The sequence below is a fragment of the Mustelus asterias genome, chromosome 13 (genome assembly GCF_964213995.1).
Source record: "Mustelus asterias chromosome 13, sMusAst1.hap1.1, whole genome shotgun sequence".
Classification (NCBI taxonomy): Eukaryota; Metazoa; Chordata; class Chondrichthyes; order Carcharhiniformes; family Triakidae; genus Mustelus; species Mustelus asterias.
In genome coordinates, this window is record NC_135813.1 from 97,325,332 (window position 1) to 97,338,011 (window position 12,680).

At 41.4% G+C, this 12,680-nt stretch overlaps 1 protein-coding gene across 1 annotated transcript in view; it reads left to right on the top strand.

Annotated features, from left to right (window-relative positions):
- inpp5jb (inositol polyphosphate-5-phosphatase Jb) overlaps positions 1-12,680 on the top strand; it is an 83,551-nt gene that overhangs the window by 17,146 nt on the left and 53,725 nt on the right. Inside the window, exon 3 of the mRNA XM_078227678.1 lies at positions 9,667-9,774. Coding sequence (XP_078083804.1) covers positions 9,667-9,774 — 108 coding nt within the window. The remainder of the gene's footprint in view (positions 1-9,666; positions 9,775-12,680) is intronic.

Below are 12,680 nucleotides of genomic sequence, written 5' to 3' on the forward strand. Positions count from 1 at the left end.
TTGATTTCTCGAGGAATTAAGGGCTATGGGGAGAGAGCGGGTAAATGGAGTTGAAATCAACCATGATTGAATGGTGGAGTGGACTCGATGGGCCGAATGGCCTTACTTCCGCTCCTATGTCTTATGGTCTTATGGTCTTATAAATTCTTTTAAGGGATTTCATGACTGCTGCTGCTTTACTTTAATCCACTGTGAGTAGTAATCAGTGGTAAAAAGGAAGGTTTCCCCTTTTTTCCCTCTAAATTCAAATAAATCAATTCCCAGGCATTCCCATGGCCTTGATGGAAAAGTAAAAGGTCATAGTGGTTCTGTTGTTCTTGGCTGTTTAAGGCACAAGTAAGACTTATTTTGTGGAGCAAATAGTATATGGCCGTCAGATTGATTGCCAAGCTCACACATGACATTTTGTTATTCCTAGAGGATTTTGGTGACATCTTTGAAGAATATCAAATCAATTTGATATTTGTATATATATGATTATAGTTTGTATTTGTCTCTGTAAACTATATATATAGATCTTGGTTTGATTGTTCTCTTGTTGAACACAAGTAAATTGTCAATAATTGTGAGATGCTTGCACTGTTTAAATTACTGCCATAGTATTAGATTAATGGGGACATAGCCTGGCCATCCTTCCAGACAATATTCTAGTACTTGGAGACATTTTTCATCTCATTGCTGGGCTTGTTTTATTTCCTGCAACTTTTTAATAGTTTGAGTAATTGAGGATGAAATATAAATCCTCTTGCTTGGTTCCTTTGGTTCCATCTGATAGTATTTGTGGCAATGTGTCTGCTGTTGTTTGATACGTCCCTTGCACGTACTCTGTGATGGAATCATATCTCATCAAGCTCAGTCTGCATCACTGGATCCTGGACAACATCTTCACAATTTATTTCATGTTCAGAAGGGTGACTAGTGGGTTATAGTCTGTTTTGATTTTGAAACACAATCCCACAATATAGTCTGGAGTTTTTTTGCATGTCCATGTTGCCATCAATGTTTCCTATGTGATCTAGAGGATAATAGACTGATCTATGCTTGCCATCTCTTTGCACATGAAATAAAACTACTCCCAGATCGGTAGATGATGCATCTGTTGCTACCATGGGTGGTAATTCTGGGATGTAATATGCCAAGATTTCAGAAGGGATCAAAAGTTAATCAATCCTTTTGAATACATTTTGCTGATCCATATTCAGTTTCACTGTTGACCCCTCTGTCTCAAGGGCTTGTTAATCTCTGCTGTATTTGGTAAGAACATTTTGGTTAACCGTCCTGAAGAATCTTTGATGCTCAGTTGTGCTCCTGGGTTGTGGAAATTCTCTGATTACTTCCAATTTTTGGGGATCAATTGTAATTCAAGTAGCTTGCATTATGACCTAGAAACTTGATCTTAGGTTTGACAAATTAACATTTTTATTCAGTGTTAGACGTGCATCCTGTAATACTCTCAGGATTGCTCTGACTCTGCAACCATGTTCTTCCTTCATGGAACCATATACAAGTATGTCATCAATTTGGCATATTATTTCTTCCATGCCTTCTAGAGTGTGAGACATTGTTCCCTGGAAAATTTCAGGAGTGGACGCAATAGGAGTGGATACTACTCCAAAGGGCTAAATACTGAAACAATAATGACTGAATGGCATTAGAAATGTGGTCAGCAAGCTGGATTCTTTGTCCAGAGGCAGTTGCCAACTCCGCTGTTTGCATTCATTGTAGAAAACACACTGTTGCCAGGCTGGGTTCAGCTGCACTAGAACTGCTCCTTCCTGGTCATAATCTAGACTCAAAGATTTGATGGCAGATAGTAATTTAAATGCCTGTCATTGTTTAATTCATAATTTGAAACAAATATATAATCCCTTAAAAAGTAAAACCCCCATGGGACAAATGGTCCTACTGTGGCTACCGGGGGATTAAAAGATAATATTGGATTAAAGGAAGATGCTTATAATGTTACCAGAAAGAGAATGCACCTGAGGATTATGAGGATTTTAAAATTCAGCAAAAGATGATCAAGAAATTGACAAAGAAATAGAGAATGTGGAATTAAACTGTCAAGAAACATAAATACAGATTGTGAAAGCTTTGATCGGTATGTAAAAGGAAGAGATTAGCTTAAGTAAATGTGGGTTCTTTAGAGACAGAGACAGGAAAAATTCTAATAGAAGATAAGGCAATGGCAGAGACATGAAACAAACATCTTGTATCTCTTCAAAGTGGAAGACACAAACATTCTGGAAGTAGTGAAGCAAAGCACTAGTTAGCCTGACATCAGTAGAACATAGAACATAGAACAGTACAGCACGGAACAGGCCCTTTGGCCCATGATGTTGTGCCGAGCTTTATCTGAAACCAAGATCAAGCTATCCCACTCCCTATCATCCTGGTGTGCTCCATGTGCCTATCCAATAACCGCTTAAATGTTCCTAAAGTGTCTGACTCCACTTTCACTGCAGGCAGTCCATTCCACACCCCAACCACTCTCTGCGTAAAGAACCTACCTCTGATATCCTTCCTATATCTCCCACCATGAACCCTATAGTTATGCCCCCTTGTAATAGCTCCATCCACCCAAGGAAATAGTCTTTGAACGTTCACTCTATCTATCCCCTTCATCATTCTATAAACATCTTCATCATTTTATAAGCCAAAGTCTATTATTAGGGGCCTAGTTTTGGAGCACTGATTGAAACGCAGAATCGCTGAGCAGAAACTGATAGCCAAGTTCCGCACACATGAGGACAACCTCAACTGGGATTTTGGGTTCATGTCACACTATCTGTAACTCCCACGACTTGCCTGGGCTTGCAAAATCTCACTAACTGTCCCGGCTGGAGACAATTCACACCTCTTTAACCTGTGGTTAACCCTCTCTCCAGTCACATTGTCTGCTCCTGTAAAGACTTGATTACCTGTTAAAACTCACATTCCAACCATTATCTTGTAATTGAGTTTGTGTCTATATATGCCCTGTTTGTGAAACAAATCCTGCACTCACCTGATGAAGGAACGGTGCTCTGAAAGCTTGTGTTACCAAATAAACCTGTTGGACTTTAACCTGGTGTTGTGAGACTACTTACTGTGCCTACCCCAGTCCAACGCCGGTAACTCCAAACCATAATATGATCAGACATATGAAAGGGAAATCATGTATGCCAAACTGTTCAGAGTTTTCTGAGGGTGTAGCTAGCAGGATAGATAGGAGAAACCAGCGAATGTTGCATTTGAATTTTCAAAAAACATTCCATTAAATGTCACACAAAATTAGGGCTCATGGGATTTTGGCTAATACATTAACATGGACGGAGGACAGAAAACAGAAAGGCCACTTGATCTATTGTGCCTTCATGGCCAAAAAATGAGCCATCCAGCCTAATCCTACATTCCAGCATTTGGTTCATAGCCCTGCAGATTTCTGCCTCTACCCTACCCTTTCAGGCAGTGAGTTCCAGACCCCCCACAACCCTCTGGGTGAAAAACATTTTCTTCATCTCCCCTCTGCTGTTTTTACCAATCACTTTAAATTCATGCCCCCTAATCACTGAGCTGTATGCTATAGTAAATCGACCCTTCCATCCACTTCATCCAGTCCACTCTCAATTTTGTATATCTCAATCAAATCTCCCCTCAGCCTCCTCTGCTCCAAGGAGAACAACCCCACACTATTCAATCTTTCCTCAGAGCTGCAATTTTCCAGTCCTGGCAACATCCTCCTAAATCTCCTCTGTACCCTCTCTAATGCAATTTCTGTAATGAGGTGACCAGAACTACACATTGTAGTCAAGTTGTGTCTTAACTAAAGGTTTATATAGTTTCAGCATAACCTTCCTGCTCTTATATTCTCGGCTCATAAATGAAAGGATTGCATATACCTTCAAGTTTTCTGATGATACAAAGCTAGGTGGGAAGTAAACCATGAGAAACTTGCAGTGAGGCTGTGAAAGCATTCAGACAGGTTAAGTGAGTGGGGAAGAATATGACAGATGGAATAAAATTTTGGGAAGTCTGAAGTTATCTACTTTTGAAGAAAAAATTAAAGAAGCAGAATATTCTATGAATGGTGAGAGACTCTGGGATTCAGAAGACCTGGAAGTTCTCATGCACAATTCACAGAAAGTTGACATGTCTGTACAGCAAGTCATTGGCGAAGCAAATGGTATGTTAACCGTTATTATGAGGGATTGGAATATAAGAGTAAAGAAATCTTATTGCAATTATATGGGGTCTTGTGAGTCCACACATCGAGTACTGTTTGTTCTTCCTACCTAAGTAAGGACATACTTGGCTTGGTGGGAGTACAATGAATATTTACTGGATTGATTCCTGGGATGATGGGATTGTTCACTTGGGGAGTAATTGAGAGACTTGGGGCACGAATCTGAGGGCCCATTGGTCTGGGCTCAATCCCGCTTTAGCCGCTGAATCTCGCGAGAGGGCCAGAACAGGAATTGCGGCGGCAAGATCTCGGTTTGATATCTTTCCCGTCCCTGCCAGCGATGTATGAGGGTATGAACCTGATTTCCATGAAATTGACTTAATTTTAATGTCATTAAGCAGCTTAATGCCATTGCTGCTTGGAGCATTGAATGTGTCCACCCCCCACATGGCCAGCGTGCCATCACGCTGACAGAAATCACTGCTGGTTTTCAAAATGAAAACCAGTCATGATGACCACGCCGGGGTTGCAGAGGTAAGTATAACCCCTGGTGAGGGACGTGGCTGAGCAGGTTGGCAATGCCAGTGCAGGCCCTCTCTGTAGCCCCATTGAGGTCTTTCCTTTATGTATGTGCTGGGGGGGGGAGGGGGGGGAGTGGGGATGATGGTTGATGGGGGAGGGGCTTGTGCCAGCATTGGGGGTGGAGATTATAGCGGGAGTACCCCGTTGCTGGCAGAGACGGGGAAGTGGGGGTTGGGTCACCCTAATGCTTGTTGCCTGGTATGGGGGTGCAAGTGCCCCAGTCTTTCAGTTGTGTGAGGGGGGTTGGCCCTCTGCATGCGAGGGTTGGGGGTGTTCCCCATGTTCATGGGGAGGGGACTCCTGTTTGTAGGGTGGGGGGTCCGAATGTCCCTGGAGAGGAGAAGAGGGGGCCTTTAACTTTAGTTTAAGATTGGGGCAGCAGCACCTTGAAATTGCACAGAGTGCTGTTTGGTCTGCCTAGAATAGGCAGCTGGGAAGCCAGCAAGTTTCACAGATTTTCACACCTGATCCAGTGCTCTGTGCAATTGTGTAAAAATTCCACCTTTGATCTTTAAACCTGAGAATTTGGAAGAATGTGAGGTAATCTAATTGAAACATAAAATTCTGAAGGAACTTAATTGGATAGGTGTTGAGAAGATGTTTCCCTGGCTGGATATTCTAGAACCACTTAGATCTGAAATGAGGAGAAATTTCTTTACTCAAAAGATTATAAATATTTGGATTCTCCATCCCAGAGTCATAGAGGTTTACAGCATGGAAACAAGCCCTTCAGCCCAACTTGTCCAGAAAGAGACCAGAAAGTTCTGTCAATGGGTGAGATTTTCCAGTGCTTCCTGCTGGTGGGATCTTCTGATCCCATCAGAGGTGACCTTCCGCATTGGGTTTCCTGCTGGTGGGGTAGGCGAGTAACACAAATGGCCATTGCCTTTGGCGGAACTGGAAGATCCGCCAATAATAAGCTGCCTCTGCCGCTGGGAAACCCACCGCAGGGAGGCCCGAAAATCCCAGCTAATTAATTTATTGAAGACGGAGATCAGTAGATTTTTGGATTCTAAGAGGAATAAAGGATATGGGAATTGAGTAGGAAGGTGGAGTTGATGTGGAAGAGCACATTAAATGGTGAAGCAGCCTTGAAGGGTCAAATGGTCGAATTCTATTTCTTATGTTTATATGTGAGGATGAAGTGAAGATAGTTACACGGGGCTGCGGTGGCACCAGAATCATAGAATCCCTACAATGCAGGGGGAGGCCATTTGGCTCATCGAGTCTGCACCAACCACAATCCCACCCAAGCCCTATTCCCGCAACCCCATATATTTACCCTGCTAATCCCCCTGACACTAAGGGTCAATTTAGCGTGCAAATCCACCTAACCTTCACATCTTTGGACTGTGGGAGGAAACCGGAGCACCCGGAGGAAACCCACGCAGATACAAGGAGAACGTACAAATTCCACACAGACAGTAACACGAGGCCAGAATTGAACCCGGGTCCTTGGCGCTGTGCTGACCATTTTGCCATCGTGCCGCCCTGTACTTCTACTTCTCCGTAGTTGAGAAACTTCCTGACATTTGCTGTTTAAGCTGTCATGAAACCTGGCTGGGGTACTGTGGGTTGGCCAGAATAGTGGAGCTGTACCTCAACAAACGTGAATGCCTTCAGTGAAGGAAAGAAAAAATGCTGGCTGCAGACATTGGAACATTACCTTCAGTTACACCTTTGAACTAATCAGATTCAAATTAACCAGCTTCTGATATGATGTGATCAGATATAAAAAGCAAAAATCATGCAAATTGAATTCCTTTGATATACAGTGAGCTGTGTGTTCCAGTACAAAGAAGGGTGTTAGGCTGTATTGTTGGCAACCATTCCCAATTTAACTAACTGTTAAAGCAGATTTGAATGAGGTATTATGTGATCTGAATGTCAACAATACCCACCTAATAATGAAAATAGAAGGAATTGTTAATTGTTGGGCATGTGGATTGAATGAGAAAAATGACCATCTCTCAGCCCTAAGAAGGGACTATGGAGAGGCTTCCAGTTATTATTATTTAACAATAAGTGAACTGCATGTCAGCTGCAACATGATGTGTTGCTGTTATTGTAATTGAGACATTACAAGGTCAGATTGGCTGCTGGATGTGTCTTCAACTTTGAATCCCCCTCGGCCTTTTGGCTAAGATCAAGTTTAGTATGCAGATTCTGCACTTGGTTGAGGTCATTAGGTTACATTTAAGCTTCATTTTCATATGAAGCAATTTTTAAAAGTGGCATCTCAGCCTTTTGGCTAAGATGCAAATGAGATCAAGCCTTGGAGGAGGAAGACCTGCGCCTACTCCAATCAGCTTGGCTCATGTAGACAAGACTCTCAGGCCCAAGACTGGGGTTGCAGACCCTGTCTTGTCAGCTTGGATCGGGAATGTCTCAACTTGTTGAGATTGTGAATTGGACTTGATTTGATTGAATTGGAAAAGTATTTTAAAAAATTGGTTCTTTCAAATGGGAGAACTTCCCCGTTGATGACCCTTTACCTGATCTTTTAATTTGCGAGGAGTCCCAACAGCATCAATGCAGCGAGCTAATTGAGGAGGAGGAGGCGGTGGCAGCTTGAGAACAGTTTGAGAGAATTATTGACGTCATCTGAATTGCAGCCTCCTACTCGATGAGCTTCTTTTTATATAATTTACTGTGTCTGGAAACAACTATGCGAATGAACTCATACTAATTGACGTCACTGAGAGGTGATTATAGGGTAAATAAGAAATAATTAGTGGCTACACGAGGAGTTCATGAGTTATATTACATTGTAATTTTTCCCAATTTTGTTTAGTCAAAATCTCTCATCCACTAGAGGAATGTTGGTGCTTCAGTGGTAAATTAACAACTGTTTTTTATACACATTTCTTTGTATTGAAGCTACAGAGTCGCTATTATCCCACCTTGCTTTTTGTACTCCTGTCAGCTCTATTTCCTCCTGTGGACAAGATTTCAGCAGTTAGATTTCCATCAGCGAATGTGTGACTCTACCTTGGTGATGATCCTACATCTGAGGTTTTGTCTCTTGTGTCCTGAAGATGATGACTCCTGTCATGCTGTAGTTCAATGTGCCTGGGAAACCCTCCTGTGCCCCACCCAAATGGAAAGAAAAATGTTTTTATTCATTTATGGGACGTGGGCATCACTGGTTAGGCCAACATTTATTTTTCATCCCTAGTTGCCTTTGTGAAGATGGTAGTGAGCTGCCTTCTTGAACTGCTGCTATCCCTGAGGTGTAGGTACGTCCACAGTACAGTAAGGAAGGGGGTTCCAGGATTTTGACCCAGTGACAGTGAAGGAGTGGTGATATAGTTCCAAGCCAGATGGTGAGTGACTTGGAGGGGGACCTACAAGTGGTGGCGTTCCCATGTCAATGGTAACCCCAGGATGTTAATAGTGGTGGATTCAGCAATGTTAATGCCATTGAGTGTTAAGGGGTGATGGTTAGATCCTCTCTTGCACCTTCCACAAACTCAGAATACCTCAAAGCGCTTGAGTGTGATCACTGTTGTTAATGGCCCTTTTTAACACAGGGAGTAGATTTTGGCAGATTATTGTAACATGGAGACCATCACAAACCAATATTTTCTCTTCTGATATCCATTTTCTAGTATAAGTTAAGAAACAGTAAACAGGACCCTAACTAACCCGAATTCGGAAAGCTAAGATCAATTGTAGCACCCTTCCCACAACTGTGACTGAGATTAGCAAGTGTAACAGTTAAGGTAACCAGGCAGTGAAGGATTGAACTGGAGCACACCAATAAGTATTTAATTACAGAGAAATACATTACAAACATGCACCTCCAGACCCACAGTCACAGCCTGCTTCTGTATATGGAAGCAGAAATGAATCCCCGGTTAATGCTCACTATCTGAATACCATTAAACACCTAATTAATATATAATTATCATTGAGATTCATTTCCCTTGAGTGAGTTGAGCAAGATGAATGAAAAGTGTTTCCATTATTCTGAGGAGAGTTGCATTAAAATGCCTGATTATTTCTCATTCTGTTCTGGAAAATCTTTAAGAAGTTCCAAATGAAGTAACCTTTTTTAATGAAAGGAGACTTTTCAACTAATACATATCAAATAGGTCACTCCTTTGAACAGTTAGATTCACAAGGATGAGAAGCTGGTGTCTTGAGATGTAGGGATCATCTCCACTTGAGCAGAGGAAGCTAAGAAGATGTTTTTCAAATTATGAGGGGTTTGATAGTGAATCTACTTGTTCCAAATGTGTTTCCTGTTCACTCTAATATATTTTAGTTAGAAAGTTACATTATTTGCAATTATGTATTTAAGAGCATTCAGAACAGAATGAAACATTACTGAGAAACAGGAACATTGGGTGCGTGCAGTGGAACTTGAGTGTCAGAAAATGCCTCTAATATTAAAATTAAATAAGTGGATCTTGAGGTAAGTAATAAAGCAAATAGGCTGAGAGTTATTGTAAAACCTGATCCTCCTGAAAATAAAGTAATTTGAGGAAAAGAACGTGAAATAGAAGAGGGAAAGATGGTCTCTCAAGTCCTTTCCTTCCATGCACTATATGCAGTAGACCTTGTCATTGATTTTACCTACCTATTTGCACTAGAGAAAGTTCTGCACAAGTACTCCCTGATACCAAAAGGTTTTGAAGCAAGACTTCAGAATACTGATGCATGTCTACAACACCAGTACTCAACCTTCCTTGCCTGCTGCCTCACACGCAACTTCCATGCCCCCTATGCCATGCCACCCTTTCGAGCAAGGTGACACCCACTATATCTCTGAGCCTCTTAGCTGGCACCGATCCCTGTAGGCTCCAATATCACTTATTCAGCAACACAAAGGAAGAAACTGGACCTATGCTTGTTCAAAGTGTTCTGCTTCAGTGTTGTTTCCTCCTTTTAAAACTTATTTCTAATTTTGACAGTATGCAAATAATTACGTGGAATGTTGGCACTGCTGTTCCACCTGATGACGTCACTTCTCTTTTGGGTCTGAATTCGGTTGATGCAAGAATTGACATGTACGTCATTGGGTAAGTGAAGGTTTTTCTTTCTTTGCAGTTGGGAATCTTGTATTTATCAAGTGGATGAGAGAAGTTAGTGGCAAGAAATGGAATGTCTTCATTTATATTTGCTAACTCAGTGCAAATTGGATATCAATGGGGCTATATGTTTCACATTTTGTCTCTCCCAGTGCACCCAGTGGTGTCTTACTTCAGATTGACTGTTTGTGCTGAGTTATTTCATGTCAGCTGTGGTTAAAGATGGATGTTGCAGTGGGCCTTAGTATCCATCAGTAAGAAGGAAAAATGTCTCTCTGAGTTCCTGTTAACTCCATCATTGAGGACATTTAAGTCTGGGATAAACTGATTTTTGGTTTCTCAGGTAGTTAAGGAATGTGGGGAGTGGGCAAAAAATGGAGTTGAAGCCCAAAATCAACCATGATGGTATTGAATAGTGGAGCAGGCTCAATGGGCAATGTGGTCTACTCCTGCTCCTATTTCTTGTGGTTTTGTGCTATGCTGTGGCTGCTGTTGGAAAATACAAATTCAGGTGAGAGTAGGATTGGGCTGATTGTGATGCCTACATTAATGGCTGTGGATGTCATAAGTTCTCACATGGAGTAGCAAGTCAGTGGTGACCGTGGACCTGTACTGTAGCAAGAGTTATCACCTACTGGAGAAGAGAGGAAATGGAAGACATTGTGAGGCAAGGCACTCTCAGTTCATATTAGATGTGAGTGATTTCCTTGAGCGAGTGAAGGTGAAAAATTAGTTAATGAAATTGTATTTTTGGAGTAGTAATTCTGGAGTCTGTGATTTTAGATAAGACCAGCGGTTGAAATCCTCAACTACTGGAGAGTATCAGATCCAAGTGGGGAAAGATTAGGATTTGGTTGTAAAAATATTGTAGACTCTTACCACTTACTGTGCAGTGAATGATCATGCTTCAGTCTTTGCCCAGGTGCTGATCAGGTCTGGTGTCATATTTCACCAGCCAAATCCTAAACGGGCTGGGAATTTGAACTTGATTTTTATGCCACTGACAATATCACTTATTATTTTTAATTTGAAAACTTAATTGAAAGGACAATGTGCACTGTGTTGGGCACAGACAGCATTGAAAGGGGAGGAACTAAATCAGGAATAGTGATTAAATAGAATAGTAGAATGGTTTCCTTCTGCGCTATAACCATTCAGTCCATTGTGTCTATGTCAGCTCTGTGCAAGAGCAACATAGCTACTCTCACTCTCCCACCTCTTCATGTTGCCCTGCAAGTGTTTCACTTCAGACACTTCTCCAGTTCCCTTTTGAAATCCACAATTGGAACTACCTTCACCCATATTCTCAGACAGTGCATTCCAGAACCTAACCGCTCACTGGGTAAAAAAGCTTTTTCTCATGTCACCTTTGGTTTTGTTACCAATCACCTTAAATTGATATCCCTGTTTCTCCTTTTCGACTTTGTCCTAACCTGTCATGCTTTTGAATATTTCTATCAAATCCTGGATCTCTATGGAGACAGCCCCAGCTTTTCCAGTCTATCTATGTAACTAAAGAACCTCATCTCAGGAACCATTCTTGTAAATCTTTTCTGCACCCTCTTTAATGCTTCACATCCTTCCTATAATGGGTTGCCCAGTATTGGGCACAATCCTTTAATTGAGGCTGAATTTAAACTACATAACTGTTCATCATAAATTATTTGCTTCTGTATGTTAAGCCTCTTTATTATATATATTAAGCCTAAGGATGTTGAATGCCTTTCTCAGCCTGCTCTGCTACCTTCAATGATTTATACACACACAGCCCCAGGTGCCTCTACCCCTGCACCTTCTTTGGAATTGTAATCTTGCAGTTTTTATTGCCTCTCCTCATTCTTCCTGCTCGAATGTATTACTTCACACTGCATTAAATTTAACCTGCCAATAATGTCAGACTTGACTTTAAAAGCCTTCACATTGTACAGGAAGAAAAGATTACAGAATGTTGGTGTTCCACTGATTTCAGGTCCTGCAAAATTAGGGTGACAAATCTCAATATCTATACATTAATTAGTCATTCATCTAATTTGCTGTTTGATGGCCCTTACTGTACACACTGTAGACTTTGACTTGCATGTTAAATAAAGGTGAGTTTTTCTTTTGAAATACCATGGTGAGGGTGTCAGGAGAAACAAAAACCTATGGATTGTTTTTTAGAGGGAAATCGTCTCCCCTTCAGGATTTGTGGATGATTTGGATTACAAGCATTGGCATAGCAACAAGTTATATTCATAACAATGCCCTTTAGACTTTAGAATGAACAGCTTTTACTAGTCTAGGACATGCACAGTGTAGTCAGATCAAAGGGATTGATACCCAAAATCTACAGTAATACTTTTATAGTTACTAAGACATCTGTTTAGAGTCATAGAGGTTTACAGCATGGAAACAGGCCGTTTGGTCCAACTTGTCCATGCCACCCTTTTTTTTTAACCCCTAAGCTAGTCCCAATTGCCCGCAATTGGCCCATATCCCTCTATACCCATCTTACCCATGTAACTGTCTAAACGCTTTTTAAAAGACAAAATTGTACCTGCCTCTACTATTACCTCTGGCAGCTTGTTCCAGACACTCACCACCCTCAGTGTGAAAAATTGCCACTCTGGACCCTTTTGTATCTCTCCCCTCTCACCTTAAACCTCTGCCCTCTAGTTTTAGACTCCCCTACCTTTGGGAAAAGATATTGACTATCTAGCTGATCTATGCCCCTCATTATTTTATAGACCTCCATAAGATGACCCCTCAGCCTTCTATGCTGCAGAGAAAAAGGTCCCAGTCTATCCAGCCTCTCCTTATAACTCAAACCATCACGTCCCGGTAGCATCCTAGTAAATCTCTTCTGCACTCTTTCTAGTTTAATAATATCCTTTCTATAATAGGGTGATCAGAATTGT